Below are 18,857 nucleotides of genomic sequence, written 5' to 3' on the forward strand. Positions count from 1 at the left end.
CCTCTTGGATGGTGGGGCTTCAACCTGGACCCAGTGCGCAGGCGCCATTCTTCTTGGGAGACTTTCAGATTCTCCTTGCCCTGCACAGTACGGGCCAGACACTATTCGATAGGCGGACACTTTGTGTCAGAACACCGGAACCACTGTCTTGAGGTAAATCACTGGTCAGATCCGTGCACACTGACACGTGATGCCCCTACCTCCAACACCTGCTGGCACCAGCATAAGGCAGCTTATATAGCTGCCTTAGGGTGCTGTAATAGGTAGGGTGGTAGCAGTTTAATCTTGCATACTTGCCAGATTATTAAATAAATTTTCAGGTGGGTGCACACACCATCCTAGCAGGGCCGTCTTTAGCGGAGGGCAAACGGGGCACCTGCCCTGGGCCCAATGTTTGTAGGGGGGCCCGCACTGCTACCCGCGAATTGGGGCCCCAATGAAGGTTTTGCAGAGTGCACAGAGGACACGGGGTCTGTATTCCCCTGCTAGCCAGCTGAGAGGGGGTGGGGCCACCAAACCCCACCAAATACCTGGGCAGCCAAACTCACTACATACATTTAGAGGTATGTGGGCGGGGCTTCCATTCTCTGATCTCACTACAACAGCCGGGAGCTCCACTGATGCTTTGTAGGGGGGCCCCGTTACCCGCGAATTGGGGCTCCGATGAAGGCTTTGCAGAGTGCAGAGAGCTCCACTGACGCTCTGACCCTGCCCCCGTGCAGCCTGTATGCTCGGAACAGAGCGGCTGTAGTGAGAGCCAGTGATCGGAGTGGGAGCATCAGTGGAGCTCCCGGCCCCGCCCCCGGACCTCTGTATTCCCCAGCCAGTATAGAGGGGGCGAGGCCGGGAGCTCCACTGATGCTCCCACTCCGATCACTGGCTCTCACTGCAGCCGCTCTGTTCTGAGCACACAGGCTGCACGGGGCGGGGTCAGAGCGTCAGTGGAGCTCTCTGCACACTGCAAAGCCTTCATCAGGGCCCCAATTTGCGGTTAACGGGGCCCCCCTACAAAGCATCAGTGGAGCTCCCGGCTGTTGTAGTGAGATCAGAGAATGGAAGTCCCACCCACATACCTCTAAATGTATGTAGTGAGTTTGGCTGCCCAGGTATGTTCTTACACTCATAAAATGCCTCACTGCTTAAACCCTGAGCTGTGTTATTCAACTGTCAAGCTGTGCGTTGCTGAAAGTTCTCTGACCATCACCTGTAGTATGTCCACAGTCTCTGATTGTCTCCTGCAGTATGTCCGCAGTCTCTGATTGTCTCCAGCAGTATGTCCGCAGTCTCTGATTGTCTCCTGCATTATGTCCGCAGTCTCTGATTGTCTCCTGAAGTTTGTTTGCAGTCTCTGATTGTATCCTGCAGTATGTCCGCAGTCTCTGATTGTCTCCTGCAGTATGTCCGCAGTCTCTGATTGTCTCCTGCAGTATGTCCGCAGTCTCTGATTGTCTCCTGAAGTTTGTTTGCAGTCTCTGATTGTATCCTGTAGTATGTCCCCAGTCTCTGATTGTCTCCTGCAGTATGTCGCCAGTCTCGGATTGTCTCTTGCAGTATGTCCCCAGTCTTTGATAATCTCCTGCAGTATGTCCGCAGTCTCTGATTGTCTCCTGTAGTATGTCTGCACTCTTTGACACTCTCCTGTAGTATGTGTATTAATGTGCCCCTTTACTTGCTCAATTATTTAGGATTGCTCCACTGCTCAGTGAGAGGTAATGATGTGCATTAACCTGTAGCAACCAATCAGCAAACAGTAGTGATCTGCTTTAATCTCTAGCAGCCAATCAGTAAGTGGTAATGATGTGCATTAACCTTTAGCAACCAGTCGGCAAGCAGAAATTATGTGTTGTAACCTCTAGCAATCAGCCAGTGAGCGGTAAGGATAGGCTGTAACCTCTGGCAAACAATTGCAATCACTGCGTGATCTGCTGCAGTAAACTGATTTTGAGTCTACCTGCTATTTTTTGTATGTCTCAGAATGGAGGGGGGGCCCCAAGAAAATTTTTGCCCAGGGCCCAATCAAAATTAAAGACGGACCTGCATCCTAGCCCGCCTTAGCTGATCAGCGGCCAAAATCTGTCCAGAACTTCCCTTTGCACCTCCGGCCAGCAGAGGCATCAGCTGAAGATATGGAGTGGGGAGGGGCATCTGTCTCGTGCAGGCATCGAGTTCAATGCACAAGATGAGTGTCTGTAGAGGCAGCTGCTTACTCCAACCTGACTTCTGGCATCAGAGAACCACTGACTGACAGCATGAGATATGGAGTAGCACCATGCACTGGTGGATGCAAAGGTGGGCGGCAGTGGGATGTAAAATAGGTCGCATAGATGTACCAGTAGAAGGAGGTAGGGATACAGAGGATGCTGAAAGGGAGGGGCACAGAGATTATTTGGGATTGCAGATGTGGGAGAGGAGATGGGGATGGGGGCAGTGTGCAGAAAGGTCTTAAGGGGTACACAGGCTTGCTAGGAGTATGGATGGGGAAGGAAGGTGCTGGGGTATGTAGGTACAGAGGTGTAAGATGGGTATGGATGTGTGATGGGCATATTACCTGGTGGGGGGAAGAGGGATATCTGTCATAACCAGTGGGGGAGGGGGTCATCTGTCATTACCTGGTGGGGGGAAGGGGGGTTATTAGTCATTACCTGGTTGGGGGAGGTGGAGGACATTTGTCATTACTTAGTAGGGGGAGGTGGAGGTGGGGGTGGGGGTGGGGGTATCTGTCATTACCAGGAGAGGGAGTAATCTGTCTTTACAGGAGGAAATGGCCACCTGTGATTATCTGAAGTAGGGGGCTCCTGAAGGAGGGTGTCATCTGTCATTACCAGTAGGAGGCGGGTGGACATGTCATTACCAGGAAGGGGGGTGTCACCTTTCCCCAACATCCTGCACCTCCAAATCACTGCAGCCTGGCCATGAGAGGGGTAACTGGGTGCTGTTTAATAATGTATAAAAGAATGATGTAATATCCAAAGTGGTGCACACTCTAATCAGCCCCCCGCCTAGTACAGTACAGTATGTGAATCTAAAAGTCAGAGGGTCTGTCCAGCCCAGGCCAGGCCCTCTGAGTTTCCTCTTTTACATACAAGCCCAACGCTTGCACCCGCCAGCTCAGAGTGTAGTCTGCCTGCCCCCACTGTGTGTGCACAAGCACCCGGCAGCAGGAGAGAGAGACCGCCCCCATACAGCTACCATATCTTGGCGCATGGTAGAACCAGTGGGTGGTAGCGGGGGGAGCCCAGGTCAACTTTTGCATCTGGGCCCACATGCTTCAGGCCTCTGGGTTAGAACATGTACTAGGTTTTTACTACTGTGCCCCCGATGGGCTACACAACAACAATCAAAACAAATCCTTCCCTAGTTGTCATCACTTCCTCCAATACAGATATTGACCTCAAATGCAATTAAATATATATTTTAATTATTAATTTTTTTTAACAATTTACAAAATGCAAAGTGAGCAAACAGAAGAAAAATCTAAATCAAATCAATATTTGGTGTAACTACCCTTTGGCTTCAAGCCAGCATCAATTCTTACCCTTGCACAAAGTTAGGGATGTTGCAGAATTGAAGTCAGGCGCTTGATTAACCAATTTCATATGTAAGCTGTAACAAAGCCATTAACTGAAACAGGAACAGCTGTGCAGGAGGCTTAACCTGGGTGAGGAACAGCCAAACTCTGCAACTAAGGTGAGGTTGTGGAAGGCCATTTCATGTCACAGGTCACACACCATAGCAAGACTGCGAACAGCAACAAGGTAGTTATATTGTATCAACAAGGTCCCTCCCAGGTCAAGATTTCAAAGTAAACTGGGGTTTCAAAATGTGCTGCATCGTTGAGGACCGTAGACACAGTGGTTGGCCAAGGAAAGGTAATGTAGCAGATGAAAGACACATCATGCTTGCTTTCCTTTAACATCGGAAGATATCCAGCAGTGCCATCAGCACAGATCTGGTGGAAACCAGTGGGACCCACATATACCCATCTACTGTCCTGTGAAGTCTGGACAGAAGTGGTCTTCGTGGTAGAATTGCAGCCAAAAAGCCATACCTCCGAAGTGGAAACAAGCAGAAAAACATAGGAACTGGGGTGCAGAAAAATGGCAGCAGGTGCTTTGAACTGATGAATTCAAATGTGAAATAATTGGCTATAGCAGGGGGCAGTTTGCACGCAGAAGCGCTGGAAACTGGTACAATCAGGGCTTTTTTTCTCAGAGAAAATGTGCAGGAACTCACCTCCCTCCCCTAGGTTTTTTTGTATGGAATTTGTTAATAAAAAGCAAAGAAGTAAAATGTACAAAACATTAGAAATATCCAAAAACCAAATTAATCTCAGAGGCACTTTCATATATCCCCATATTCAGCAAGAGACAGCCCACATAAATACACACAGCAAGAGACAGCCCACATAAATACACACAGCAAGAGACAGCCCACATAAATACACACAGCAAGAGACAGCCCACATAAATGCACACAGCAAGAGACAGCCCACATATATACACACAGCAAAAGACAGCCCACATATATACACACAACAAGAGACAGCCCACATAAATACACACAGCAAGAGACAGCCCACATGTATATCCAGCAAGAGACAGCCCGCATGTATATCCAGCAAGAGAGAGCCCACATGTATATCCAGCAAGAGAGAGCCCACATAAATACACACAGCAAGAGACAGCCCACACAAAAAGAGACAGCCCACATATATATATATGCACACACACACACCACAAGAGACAGCCCACATATATACACACACAGCAAGAGACAGCCCACGTGTATACACACACACACACAGCAAAAGACAGCCCACGTGTATACACACACACACACACACAGCAAAAGACAGCCCAAGTGTATACACACTGTAAGGGATCTTCCCGGGGTAGGGTGTGTTTGGACACAGTTCACAGCAGACTTGGAATTTGATAAAGCAGATCTTGGCGTTTATTCGTGGTACAAACAGTCCAGCAAACAAAATATACAGCAACACCGTGCTTTTCTAAGTACAACAAAAATAAAAGTCCTAGCCCGGCTGGGCGCTTACTAACAGGTTCTGCTCACCTATCTGACACTTACAAACACAGCGTCTTTCGCCTGGATGTCGCAGGGTGAGTTTTAGCTCCAGCAGTGGCTGTGCTTGCAGCTTCCTTCAACACACAGATTGTTCATTCCCTGGCTGAGAAGCAATCACCTGCAGACCCTACAGAGCCTTTAGCTTCCCAGGCTAATTAGGATCCAAGCTCACCTGATCCCAAACCCAGAACTGGATCGGGGGATGTGGAATGACAGGTCCCTCTACCAAACCTACCTGCCATTCCATATAAACCCAGGCCCGGCAAAATTAAATAACAACTCAGCAGCATATCGCTGCTGAGAAACTGATCCATCCTGGATTTACCATCTCACACTGTGTAGCAACCTAGGTGAGATGTACACCCCCTCGATCACTTCTCCAGTGACATGTCTACATATCCCCCCCCTCTTTTTCAGACCGGAGGGCTGAGCCTTTTGTCCCCACAGACAACTCACCCTTGACAATGCGTCAGCATTTGCCTGTAATTTCCCTGGCCTGTGTTCCACAGTGAAATTAAAGTTTTGTAGGGAGAGAAACCATCTAGTCACTCTTGCATTTCTCTCCTTGTTTAACTTCATCCATGTTAGGGGGGCATGGTCTGTCACCAACTTGAATTTCCTGCCTAGCAAGTAATACTTTAACGATTCTAGGGCCCACTTTACTGCCAAACATTCTCGCTCCACAATGGCATAATTTTTCTCGGCCGGGGTTAGTTTTCTACTCAAGTACGTCACTGGATGCTCCTCACCATTCACTACTTGTGAGAGTACTGCACCTAAGCCTGTGTTAGAGGCATCTGTCTGGACCAGAAATTCTCGCCTGAAATCGGGGGTAACTAACACAGGTGGTTGGCACAAGGCAGACTTAAGGCTTTGGAAAGCCTTCTCGGCCTCTGGGGTCCACGTGACCATTGCTGTCTTTCCGCCCTTTGTCAAGTCAGTTAGTGGAGCAGCAACTGAGGCAAAGTTCGGCACAAATCTACGGTAATACCCCGTAATACCCAGGAAAGCTCTAACCTGTTTCCTTGTCAGGGGTCTAGGCCAATTCTGTATTGCCTCAATTTTATTTAGCTGTGGCTTAATCAACCCTCTCCCAATAATGTAGCCCAGATATTTGGCCTCTTCTAGGGCTAGAGCACACTTCTCGGCATTTATGGTCAACCCCGCATCACTTATGGCATCCAACACGGCCTGTACCTTACAGAGGTGACTTTCCCAATCAGGGCTAAAAATGACCACATCATCGAGGTAGGCAGCTGAGTAATCACGATGTGGTCGCAGAATCAAGTCCATCAACCTCTGGAAAGTTGCAGGCGCTCCATGTAACCCGAATGGCATCACTACATACTGGAATAGCCCATCAGGGGTGGAGAATGCAGTTTTCTCTTTAGCCTCACCAGAAAGTGGAATCTGCCAGTAGCCCTTTGTGAGATCGAGAGTGGTTATGTACCTGGCGTTACCCAACTTCTCAATCAACTCATCTACCCTGGGCATAGGATACGCATCGAACTTGGAGATCTCATTCAACTTTCTGAAATCGTTACAGAACCTCCAAGTTCCATTGGGCTTTGGGATTAGCACAATTGGGCTGGACCATTCACTCTGTGACACCTCAATTACCCCCAGAGCAAGCATACGTTTTACCTCGGCAGATACGGCTTCCCTACGTGCCTCCGGTATCCTATAGGGCTTAAGGTTTACTCTGCTTCTAGGCTCAGTTTCAATGTGATGATGGATGAGGTGTGTACGCCCTGGGAGGTCAGAGAACTTGTTTTTGTTTTTCTGTAAAAATTCCTGAGCCTCCTGTTTCTGTGACACTGATAGAGTATCACCTACCTTGACTGGAGGGATTGGTTGTGACAAATTATTAACAGTATTTGTCGCCCCCAAGGATTCCCTGTCTTTCCAGGGCTTGATCAAGTTTATGTGATAAACTTGGAAAGGCTTCCTTCTACCTGGTTGGTGCACCTTGTAGTTCACCTCACTGATCTTTTCAACAATTTCATAAGGACCTTGCCACTTCGCCAAGAATTTACTCTCAACAGTGGGGACTAGTATAAGGACCCTATCGCCTGGGTTGAATGTCCTGATTCTTGCGGACCGGTTGTAAATTCTACTTTGGGCCTCTTGAGCTCTCTGGAGGTGTTCCCTTACCAGGGGCATTACAGTGGCTATACGGTCCTGCATTTGTGCTACATGCTCAATAACACTCTTGTATGGGGTGGACTCATTCTCCCATGTCTCTTTTGCAATGTCTAGTAGACCCCTAGGGTGATGACCATAGACCAACTCGAATGGTGAGAACCCTGTGGACGCTTGGGGCACCTCCCTAATAGCAAACATGAGGTAGGGTAATAAATGATCCCAGTCACGACCATCTTTTGCCACCACTTTCTTCAACATATGTTTCAAAGTTTTATTAAATCTCTCCACCAATCCGTCCGTCTGGGGGTGGTACACAGAGGTACGGATGTGTGAGATTTTAAACAGTCTGCATAATTCCTTCATTACTTTCGACATAAATGGCGTACCTTGGTCAGTTAGGATTTCTTTGGGGATCCCAGTCCTAGAGAACATATAAAACAACTCACGTGCAATTGTTTTAGATGCAGTGTTTCTTAAGGGTACAGCCTCAGGATAGCGGGTTGCATAATCCAGGACTACCAAAATATACTGGTGTCCTCTAGCTGACTTTACAATGGGACCCACTAAATCCATGGCAATACGCTCAAAAGGCACCTCTATAATAGGGAGCGAAACCAAAGGACTGCGAAAATGTGACACTGGGGCACTAACCTGACATGTGGGGCACGACTCACAGTATTTTTTAATGTCATCATATATGGCCGGCCAAAAAAACCTCTGGAGAACCCTCTCTCGCGTTTTGTCAGTCCCCAAGTGTCCCCCAAGAACATGGTTATGTGCCATGTCAAGCACCTGACGCCGGTACGGCTTAGGTACCAGAAGCTGTTCCACAATCTCATCCTTAACCTTATTAACCCTATAGAAAAGATCATTAGTCACCGAAAAATGTGGAAATCTTTTTTCAGCATCTGGTTCCTGAGGTACCCCATTCATTACAGCAACCTGCTCTCTCGCATTTTTGAGAGTGGGGTCCTGTAATTGTGCAGCCCCAAAATTATCTCTAGACACCTCTAAGTCTAGTATATTTTGCTCAGTGGGAGGAGCCTCCTCCTCCCCAGCCAGGACCTGTAAAGGAAAACAATCATTTTCATCCTGCATACTTTTATCATTCACAGTGGACAAGGCAACCCCCTTAGAGGTATCCTCACTCCTTTTGGGGATTTTTCTTTTTTTCCAGAGAGCCCAGAATAATGGAAAATCGCGCCCCAATATTACATTATGCATGAGGTTTTTAACCACACCCACTTCATATTGTACGGTGCCTTGTTCAGTCCCGACTTTAGCCAGCACTATAGGGTACATTTTTGTATCACCATGTATGCACACAACACTCATATGCTTTTTAGACTCTAAGTCCCCAAACACCAGGCTAGCATGCACCAAGGTTACAAGGCTTCCTGAGTCCATTAACGCTTTAACAGGAAAGTCATTGATTGTAATATCGCAGATTTGCGGTTCAGTCTCTAGTCCAGGAACTGCAGCACAAGATGGTTCCGCAAATAGCGACTGACGCCGGCTAGCGTCACATTCCATGGGTTCAGAGGTAAGAGGGCAATGGGCCGACACGTGTCCCGCCTCATGGCATCTCCAACACTGGATAGGGCCTGGTCTCTTTGGCAAGGAGTCCTTTTCAGAGCCCCTTAGCCACCCGGGACCATCACCAGTCTTTTGTCCCTGAGACACCACTTGAGCCCTTTTCCCCCCATCAGCACCCCTCCACACTCCCCCAATAGATGGAAGTCTCTTACCAGCTGACGGCACAGATCTGGCGCTCCGGGGAGGTGAAGATGCTGCAGGAACATCACGGAGGTAGTCCTCAGTCGCCTGGAACCTCTCCACAAGGTTGACAAGTTCGTTTGCATTCTTAGGATCACCTTGTCCCACCCAGCGTTGCAAGTCAGTAGGAAGGGCTCGGAGGTAGCGATCCATCACGACCTTCTCTAGGATTTGTGCAGGAGTAGAAGTGTCTGGCTCCAACCACTTTCTTGCCAAATGGATTAGGTCATACATCTGGGACCTCGCTGATTTGTCCAGACTGTAGCTCCAGTTGCGTATCCTCCGGGCACGGACTGCAGTAGTAACTCCTAGTCGGGCAAGCATCTCCTCTTTTAGCCGAGTATAGTCCTTAACCTCTTGCTCACTGAGGTCATAGTAGGCCTTTTGAGGTTCACCTGTTAAATAGGGCGCAATTACCTCTGCCCACTCAGCGGCTGGTAACTTCTCTCGCTCAGCCACGCGCTCAAATACTGTTAGATAGGCCTCAACATCGTCCTCAGCAGTCATCTTTTGCAGCGCTTTCTGCACAGTCCTTCTCCCAGAAAAAATCTCTGGAGCGGCTCCCATCACCACAGGCGCCTCTCGATTTGCTATCAGGTGCTCAATAAGTTGTTGTTGTGCAGCCATGGACTGTTCATGTCGTCTATTGGCCTCTATCTGAGCCTGCTGTTGTGCAGCCATCATCTGCTGTTGTTCAGCCATGGACTGTTCATGTCGTCTATTGGCCTCTGTCTGAGCCTGCTGTTGTTGCAAACTCACTTGCATAAACTGCTTCAGCATCTCCTCCATGTTGCTGGACTGTTTTTGGAGTGTAGTTGCAGCTTTCACCCAGGACATCAGCAGCTGTAGCCAAGTCTGTCCACACCGTTGCCCCTAGCAACCGCGTTGCCCGCATTCTCCACCAATTGTAAGGGATCTTCCCGGGGTAGGGTGTGTTTGGACACAGTTCACAGCAGACTTGGAATTTGATAAAGCAGATCTTGGCGTTTATTCGTGGTACAAACAGTCCAGCAAACAAAATATACAGCAACACCGTGCTTTTCTAAGTACAACAAAAATAAAAGTCCTAGCCCGGCTGGGCGCTTACTAACAGGTTCTGCTCACCTATCTGACACTTACAAACACAGCGTCTTTCGCCTGGATGTCGCAGGGTGAGTTTTAGCTCCAGCAGTGGCTGTGCTTGCAGCTTCCTTCAACACACAGATTGTTCATTCCCTGGCTGAGAAGCAATCACCTGCAGACCCTACAGAGCCTTTAGCTTCCCAGGCTAATTAGGATCCAAGCTCACCTGATCCCAAACCCAGAACTGGATCGGGGGATGTGGAATGACAGGTCCCTCTACCAAACCTACCTGCCATTCCATATAAACCCAGGCCCGGCAAAATTAAATAACAACTCAGCAGCATATCGCTGCTGAGAAACTGATCCATCCTGGATTTACCATCTCACACTGTGTAGCAACCTAGGTGAGATGTACACCCCCTCGATCACTTCTCCAGTGACATGTCTACAACACACACAGCAAAAGACAGCCCACGTGTATACACACACACAGCAAAAGACAGCCCACATGTATATCCAGCAAGAGACAGCCCACATGTATATCCAGCAAGAGACAGCCCGCATGTATATCCAGCAAGAGTGAGCCCACATGTATAGCCAGCAAGAGAGAGCCCACATAAATACACACAGCAAGAGACAGCCCACACACACACACACACGCACGCCACAAGAGACAGCCCACATTATACACACACAGCAAGAGACAGCCCACGTGTATACACACACACAGCAAGAGACAGTCCACGTGTATACACACACAGAGCAAAAGACAGCCCACATATATATCCAGCAAGAGACAGCCCACATATATATCCAGCAAGAGATAGCCCACACAGAGAGGCGGAGTGCAGCTGATATCACTCCGCCCTCCCCTCTTCTAACGCTGCAGCCAGAACTGTAGGAGCTGTGTCGGCTTATGCGGCTGTCAGCTGGGATTACATGAATAGACAGAAAAATATGGGGCCATCTATACCCACAGAAGATCTGTGTTTAGTTATCCAAGATGTTTAGAACAATCTACCTGCTGAGTTCCTTCAAAAACTGTGTGAAAGTGTACCTAGAAGGCAAAGGTGGTCACACCAAATACTGATTTGATATGGATCTCTCTTTTGTTTATTTACTTTACATTACATTTTGTTGATTGATAAAAAAATTAACCATTAACATTTCTATTTATAAAAGCTTCTTAAAAGAGAAGTATGTTTTTTCTCTTTCATTCATTGACGGACACAGCTCCATTAATCTTGACCGTAGGGTTATTATGCCACCTTTAGGAGAGGAGTAGGCATGTAATACATGTGAAAAACAACAGAACTTTATAGTTCCGGCCAGGCGGTGGTCCCTCTGGTAATAACCCCTCAGCCTGCTTCCTGCAGCTCAGTTTTTTTTTTTGCCTAGTGAAAGAGAAGGACCTAGGCTCCCTGTGGGACCATCGGTCCTGGGATTTTTTCGGAATTTTTGCCTTTTGCGCGAGATTTTAAGATCCTGTGATCTGTTATCAACAGCCGGCTGGGTGACAGGCTGGATAATATAGATCCTTGTAGTCTCCCCAGCCTGGCCATCGAGCATGTGCAGACCCTAGCTATGCACTGGGTCGGCCACGACATACCCCTCAGGCTCCAGGGGCGGCCGGTGAGCGCAACACTCCGGGGCACACATATGACCAAACTACCGATGTCTTTGTCACAGTGTGCCGTGGCCAGGAGCCACCCCGTACTGCTCAGGTGTGGGTCTGTGGTGGGATGTCCCCAGCTTGTCCGGATGGTAAGTACAGCTCTTCCTGCCTCAGCGGGTTTGAGAAGCTGGGCATGCCCTCGGAGGTCGATTAGGGGGACCTCTCCTCCCTCTCTTCTCTCCCTGTCCCTATGTCCCCCCCCCCTCTGTGGGGGATTCTGCATGACTGGGCTGCTGAGCGGTGTGTGTACCTGAGCCAGGGGTCCTCTGGGGGGCTTTGATCCTGGATTGGGGGCTGCGCTGGTTGTCTGTCCCTGGGTTGTCTGTGGTCTCTTTGCTGGTGTCTGTGGACTCTGCATTTGCTGTTGCCATAGTGCTGTCCGCATCTCTGTTCATTCACTGTGTACAGTTACTTGTCGGCCATTTTCTGTGAGTCTCTGTGGAAAGCATGGTTGTGGCCGTTTTCCCTGTTATTGTCCCTCATACAGGGCGGCCAGCGGCCATTTTGTTGTAGCTTCAGCACAGTTTTTATCCTCGCGCTAGTCCCTGTAACTATGAACAGCGCAGTTTTTTGCTCTGGACACCTGGGAGCTGACACTGGACACAGGCACGTGTAACAGCAAGGAGCAGCACTCGGTTGGGGTGGTGAATCTTGCTGTGGGGGCCCCTCAGTCTGGAGCAGCTAGGAGGGTGGGATTTGAGCACCTGTCCTAAGTCCCCAAGGGTTGGAGACAGGGTGGGTCAGCATGACTTTAGAAACTGGTGTTTCTTCCCCAGAACTCCATGCAATTGCAACCAGCTTGTCTGCAAACAGTGCAGTGCCTTTGGACGCTTTTTCGTCGGTCCTTGAAACGTTCATTGCCAGGGTGGAGGCGGTGTGCAGGCGCAAAGGTGGTAAAAAGCGGCTCCTGTCCCCCCCTGTCCTCCGAGTTCTGACTCAGACTCGAGCCCCGCAGTGACTGGCGGCCCCTGCTCTGATGTGTCAGAGGACTCTGACCAGGACCAATCGGACAGTGAGGATGAGTCCCCGTCTGGGTCTGCACAAGACAAAGCACTAGTTGGAGCACTTATCACAGCTGTGCGTGATACCCTGAAAATGTAGGATACAGCAGGATCCTCTGCTGAAGTAGTGGCCCCTTTTGGATCCCGTGAGCCAGCCCGTACACCTAAGGCCGCGTACACATGGGCGGACTGTATGGCCTACTTAGTCCGTCATACAATCCGACGGACAGTCCGTCATACTTTCGAATGAACGGACTTGACCACACACGGATGCACAAACAGTCCGTCGAAAGCTTGCGCGATGACGTGTACAGCACGTACGACGGGACTAGAAATAGGAAGTCCAATTCACAGCAATGCAACCTTCCGCCGTGTAAATCCTTTCTGAGCATGCGTCATTCTTAGTCCGTCGAACTAGCCCACACACGAGCGGATTGTCCGCTGAAACCAAAGTATGACGGACAGAATTTTGAAAAATCCGAAATACTTAGTACGCCAGACTGCACGCTGAAAAAGTCCGCTGAAGCCCACACACGAGCGGACTGTCCGCTGAAATGTGTTTCGACGGACTAAGTAGGCCATACAGTCCGCCCGTGTGTACGCGGCCTAAGGTGTTTCCGTATCTGACTTATCTTGATAATTTCATATAAAAGGAATGGGAAAGCCTGCAACTGACCTTCTCGGCCCCAAAAAGAATGGCGGTGCGTTACCCCTTTGAGGAGAGCCTTCTTAAAAAATGGTTGGCTCCTCCAGTCCTGACCCCCCAGTATCCAGGTTAAATAAAGTAATCACGATCCCAGTAGAGTGTACTCCTGCATTTAAGGACCCTACCGACAGCAAGGCCGAGGCAGTGGCCAGTTCCTTGTTTATGGTAGTGGGGTCAGTGATGCGACCAGTACTGGCCACAGCATTAGTGTCGCAAACACTTACTGAGTGGGCAAAACTTTTGCACCGCGAGTTGGAGAAGCAGCAGGCCTCTCCTGTCTGCGTGGAACTGGCAGACGAGTTAGTGCATGGCCTTAAGTACATCTGTGACGCGGCCCTGGATATGCTCCCCCTGCTCTCTAGGGCATAAGTGTCAGCAGTGGTGCTGCAACGCCTGGCAGTGTAGGGGTTAAGTGTGTCCTAGTGGCGTGTTACTAACTGTGGGAGGCGTGGCTATGTGTTAATGAACTCTGATCTCTGCTCCAATCACAGGGAGCAGAGATCAGTGTGACTTGTTGCTAGGCAGAATGAGGAGATGCTGTTTACTTCCACATCTCCCCATTCAGCCTCAGACAATCGCAGATATTGAGTCTGCGGGACCTGCAACCAGACTCACGGAGGTCCCAACCGGCACGCATGTGATGGCACGGCGGCAATTTCAAATGGACGTACCTGTATGCCAATTTGCCTGCCCGTGCCATTCTGCCGACGTACATCGTCGTGCGCTGGTCGGGAAGTGATTAAAGTGGAACTTCACTCTTCCAATCTACATTAATTATTTTTAATCCACTTGCTGCTAGCATTAGTAAATAGATAGGAAAGAATATCATATTTATTAAACTTTTTTTTTTTTTTTTATTTCCTTAATTCCTGGTTTCTTGCCTAAACAAATTATGTTATAGGAGTCTTTGGGGGGGGGGCAAGGTTTTCTCAGCTAAGTACACCCTCCTGCATGCTTGAGCTAAGGGCAGATGGAATCCAGGAAGTAAATGCTACATGAATAATTTGCCCTTACTCAAAATGGCCACAGACAGAAATGCTAGGGGTTATTTTTCAAAGTGATTTCTCAAAAAAATAAAGCATGGAGGCATGGATGGATGGTGAAGTTGTCTTTGAATATTACAAATGAATTCATGTTTTTGGTTTATGGTGCTCAAATGCAGTGATGATCTGCTTTAAGAATATTATGGTGTCCATTTCATAAGTCTTGTCCTGGTCATTGGAGCAGAGAATTACATTTTCTGGTGTACCAAGTCCTAAAATAGCCTTATCCTATGTTTTACAGCACACTATGCACTTTGTTGGGGTCCAGAGACCCGATGGACCCTGCCGTGTTAAGTATAAGCTAAGAGAATAAATGTGACTCAAGAAATGTAAGTACTTCTCATATCTCTATGATGTGACCACTACTTCACCTAACAATATTGAAATGTCCATCCTGTGGCAAACTTTCTGCAGAGAAATTCGTAGTTACTTAATATACCTTTTGTATTCAATATGTGAAGAAATCTGAGGCCATTCTGTACCCCATTTGCATATTTAATATTGCATAATGCATAATTGTGTGTGTATATATAATGTATTCTTATATAAAAAAAGTGTGTGTGTGTGTGTATACATTATATATATATATATATATATATATATATATATATATATATATTGTGTATATATAATATGTACAGTGCATCCAGAAAGTATTCACAGCGCTTCACATTTTATGTTACAGCCTTATTCCAAAATTGATTAAATTCATTATTTGCCTCAAAATTCTACAAACACCCCATAATGACAATGTGAAAGAAGTTTGTTTGAATACTTTTCAAATGTATTAAAAATTAAAAAAAACAGACAAAAATGACATGTACACAAGTATTCACAGCCTTTGCCATGACACTCAAAATTGAGCTCAGATGCATCTTGTGTCCACTGATCATCCTTGAGATATTTCTTGATAGGAGTCCACCTGTGGTAAATTCTGTTGATTGGACATGATTTGGAAAGGCACACACATGTCCATATAAGGTCCCACAGTTAAGAGCACAAACCAAGCCATGAAATCCAAGAAATTGTCTGTAAACCTTTGAGTGAGGATTGTATCGAGGCACAGATCTAGGCAAGGGTACAGAAACATTACTGCAGTATTGAAAGTCCCAATGTGACCTCCATCATCCTTAAATGGAAGAAGTTTGGAACCACCAGGACTCCTCCTAGAACGAGGCCGTCCAGTCAAAATGAGCGATGGGGAGGGAAGGCCTTAGTCAGGGAGGTGACCAAGAACCCGATGGTCACTCTGACAGAGCTCCAGCATTTCTTTGTGGAGAGAGGAGAACCTTCCAGAAGAACAACCATCTCTGTATCACTCCACCAATCAGGCTTGTATGGTAGGGTGGCCAGATGGAAGCTACTCCTCAGTAAAAGGCACATTACATCCTGCCTAGAGTTTGCCAAAAAGGCACCTGGAGGATTCTCGGACTGTGAGAAACAAAATTCTCTGGTCTAATGAAACAAAGATTGAACTCTTTGACATGAATGGTAAGCGTCATGTCTGGAGGAAACCAGGCACCGCTCATCACCTGACCAATACCATCCCTACAGTGAAGTATGGTGGTGGCAGCATCATGTTGTAGGGATGTTTTTCAGTGGCAGGAATTGGGAGACTAGTCAGGATCTGGGGAAAGATGAATGCAGACATGTATAGAGACATCCTTGATGAAAACCTGTTCCAGAGCGCTCTGGATCTGACTGGGGTGAAGGTTAATTTTCCACCAGGACAATGACCCTAAGCACACAGACAAGATGACAAAGAGTGGCTATGGGACAACACTGTGAATGTCCTTGAGAGGCCCAGCCAGAGCCCGGACTTGAACCCGATTAACCACTTGACCACTGGGCACTTAAACACCCTTAATAACCAGACCAATTTTCAGCTTTCGGTGCTCTCACATTTTGAATGACAATTACTCAGTCATGCAACACTGGACCTATATGAAATTATTGTCCTTTTTTTCACACAAATAGAGCTTTCTTTTGGTGGTATTTAATCACCGCTCGTTTTTTTTATTTTTTGTGCTATAAAAGAAAAAATACAGAAAATTCTGTACAAAAAATGAATTTTTCTTTGTTTCTGTTATAAAATTTAGCAGATTAGTAATTTTTTCTTCATAAATTTTGGCCAAAATTTATACTACTACATATCTTTGGTAAAAATAAGTACAAATTGGTGGATATTATTTGGTCTTTGTGAAAGTTATAGAGTCCACAAGCTATGGTGCCAATATCTGAAAATTGATCACACCTGAAGTACTGATGGCCTATTTCAATTCTTGAGACCCTAACATGCCAGAAAAGTACAAATACCCTCCAAATGACCCCTTTTTGCAAAGAAGACATTCCAAGGTATTTAGTAAGAGGCATGATGAGTTTTTTGAAGTTGTCATTTTTTCCCACAATTCTTTGCAAAATCAAGATTTTTTTTACTTTTTTTTTTCACAAAATTGTCATATTATCAGTTTATTTCTCACACACAGCATATGCATACCACAAATTACACCCCAAAACACATTCTGCTATTACTCCTGAGTACGGCGATATCACATGTGTGAGACTTTTACACAGTGTGGCCACATACAGAGGCCCAACATGCAGGGCGCGCCATCAGGCGTTCTGGAGCACCCAGGACAATTCTGACATTTCTCTCCTACATGTAAAAATCATCATTTATTTGCTAGAAAATTACATAGAATCCCAAAACATTATATATGTTTTTTTAGCAAACACCCTGGAGAATACAATGGTGGTCGTTGCAACTTTTTATCTCGCACGGTATTTGCGCAGCAATTTTTCGAATGCTTTTTTTTGGAAAAAAAACGGTTTTCTGCTTAAAAAAAAGTTAGCCCAATTTTTACATAATGTGAAAGATGAAGTTACGCTGAGTAAATAGATACCTAACATGTCACTCTTCAAAATTGCACACGCTCGTGGAATGGCGCCAAACGTCGCTACTTAAACATCCCCAAAGGTGACGATTTAAATTTTTTTTACTGGTTATATGTTTTGAGTTCCAGAGGAGGTTTAGGACTAGAATTATTGCTCTCGCTCTAACGTTCGTAGCGATACCTCACATGTGTGGTTTGAACACCGTTTTCATATGTGGGCAGGACTTACGTATGCGTTCGCTTCTGCATGCGAGCACATGGGGACAGGGGCGCTTTAAAAAAAACAAAAATGTTATTGTTCATTTTACTTTATTTATTTTAGTTTGACATTTTTTTCCCCAAAAATAAATGTTTTGATCACTTTTATTCCTATTACAAGGAATGTACACATCCCTTGTAATAGGAATATGGCATGACAGGTCCTCTTTACAGTGAGATATGGGGTCAATAAGACCCCGTATCTCACCTCTAAGCTGGGAAGCCTGAAAAAAAAAAAGATTCTGGCATTGATCGAGTCGGTAGAAGCAACGGAGGGCGGCCGGAGGGGGGGGGTGTCTATGGCTGGGTATTGCAGGGTATCACGACTATGGCTGGGTATCTCCTAGTATGGCTGTGTATCGCAGAGTATTGTGTTGCAGAGCATTGCAGGGTATTGGCGGGTGTTGCAGAGCGTTGCAGGGTGTTGGCGGGTGTTGCAGAGCATTGCAGAGTGTTGCAGGGTATTGGCGGGTGTTGCAGGGCATTGCAGAGTGTTGCAGGGTATTGGCGGGTGTTGAAGAGCATTGCAGAGTGTTGCAGGGTATTGCAGAGTGTGTTGCAGGTTATTGGCGGGTGTTGCAGAGAATTGCAGAGTGTTGCAGGGTATTGGCGGGTGTTGCAGAGCATTGCAGAGTGTTGCAGGGTATTGCAGAGTGTTGCAGGGTATTGGCGGGTGTTGCAGAGCATTGCAGAGTGTTGCAGGGCATTGCAGAGTGTTGCATGGTGTTGCAGAGTGTTGCACAGTGTTGCAGAGTGTTGCACGGTATTGCAGAGTGTTGCACGGTATTGCAGAGTGTTGCAGGGTGTTGCAGGGTATTGGCGGGTGTTGCAGAGCATTGCAGAGTGTTGCAGGGTATTGGTGGGTGTTGCAGAGCATTGCAGAGTGTTGCAGGGTATTGCAGAGTGTTGCACCGGAGGGCGGCGGGGGGGGGGGGGGGGGTGTCTATGGCTGGGTATTGCAGGGTATCACCGACTATGGCTGGGTATCTCCGAGTATGGCTGTGTATCTCAGAGTATGGCGTTGCAGAGTATTGCGTTGCAGAGCATTGCAGGGTATTGGTGGGTGTTACAGAGCATTGCAGAGTGTTGCAGGGCTTTGCAGAGTGTTGCAGGGTATTGGCGGGTGTTGCAGAGCATTGCAGAGTGTTGCAGGGTATTGGCGGGTGTTGCAGAGCATTGCAGAGTGTTGCAGGGTATTGGCGGGTGTTGCAGAGC

The 18,857-nt window shown here is 47.4% G+C and overlaps 1 protein-coding gene across 1 annotated transcript in view; it reads left to right on the plus strand.

Annotated features, from left to right (window-relative positions):
• Window positions 1-14,803, plus strand: part of LOC143988970 (24-hydroxycholesterol 7-alpha-hydroxylase-like) — a 188,846-nt gene extending 174,043 nt beyond the window's left edge. The window contains exon 12 of the mRNA XM_077488932.1: window positions 14,732-14,803. Coding sequence (XP_077345058.1) covers window positions 14,732-14,803 — 72 coding nt within the window. The remainder of the gene's footprint in view (window positions 1-14,731) is intronic.
• The last annotated feature ends 4,054 nt before the right edge of the window (window positions 14,804-18,857 follow it).

Source organism: Lithobates pipiens, unplaced genomic scaffold (genome assembly GCF_037356315.1).
Source record: "Lithobates pipiens isolate NorthernLeopardFrog02 unplaced genomic scaffold, aLitPip1_a1.2 Scaffold_18, whole genome shotgun sequence".
NCBI classification, from domain to species: domain Eukaryota; kingdom Metazoa; phylum Chordata; class Amphibia; order Anura; family Ranidae; genus Lithobates; species Lithobates pipiens.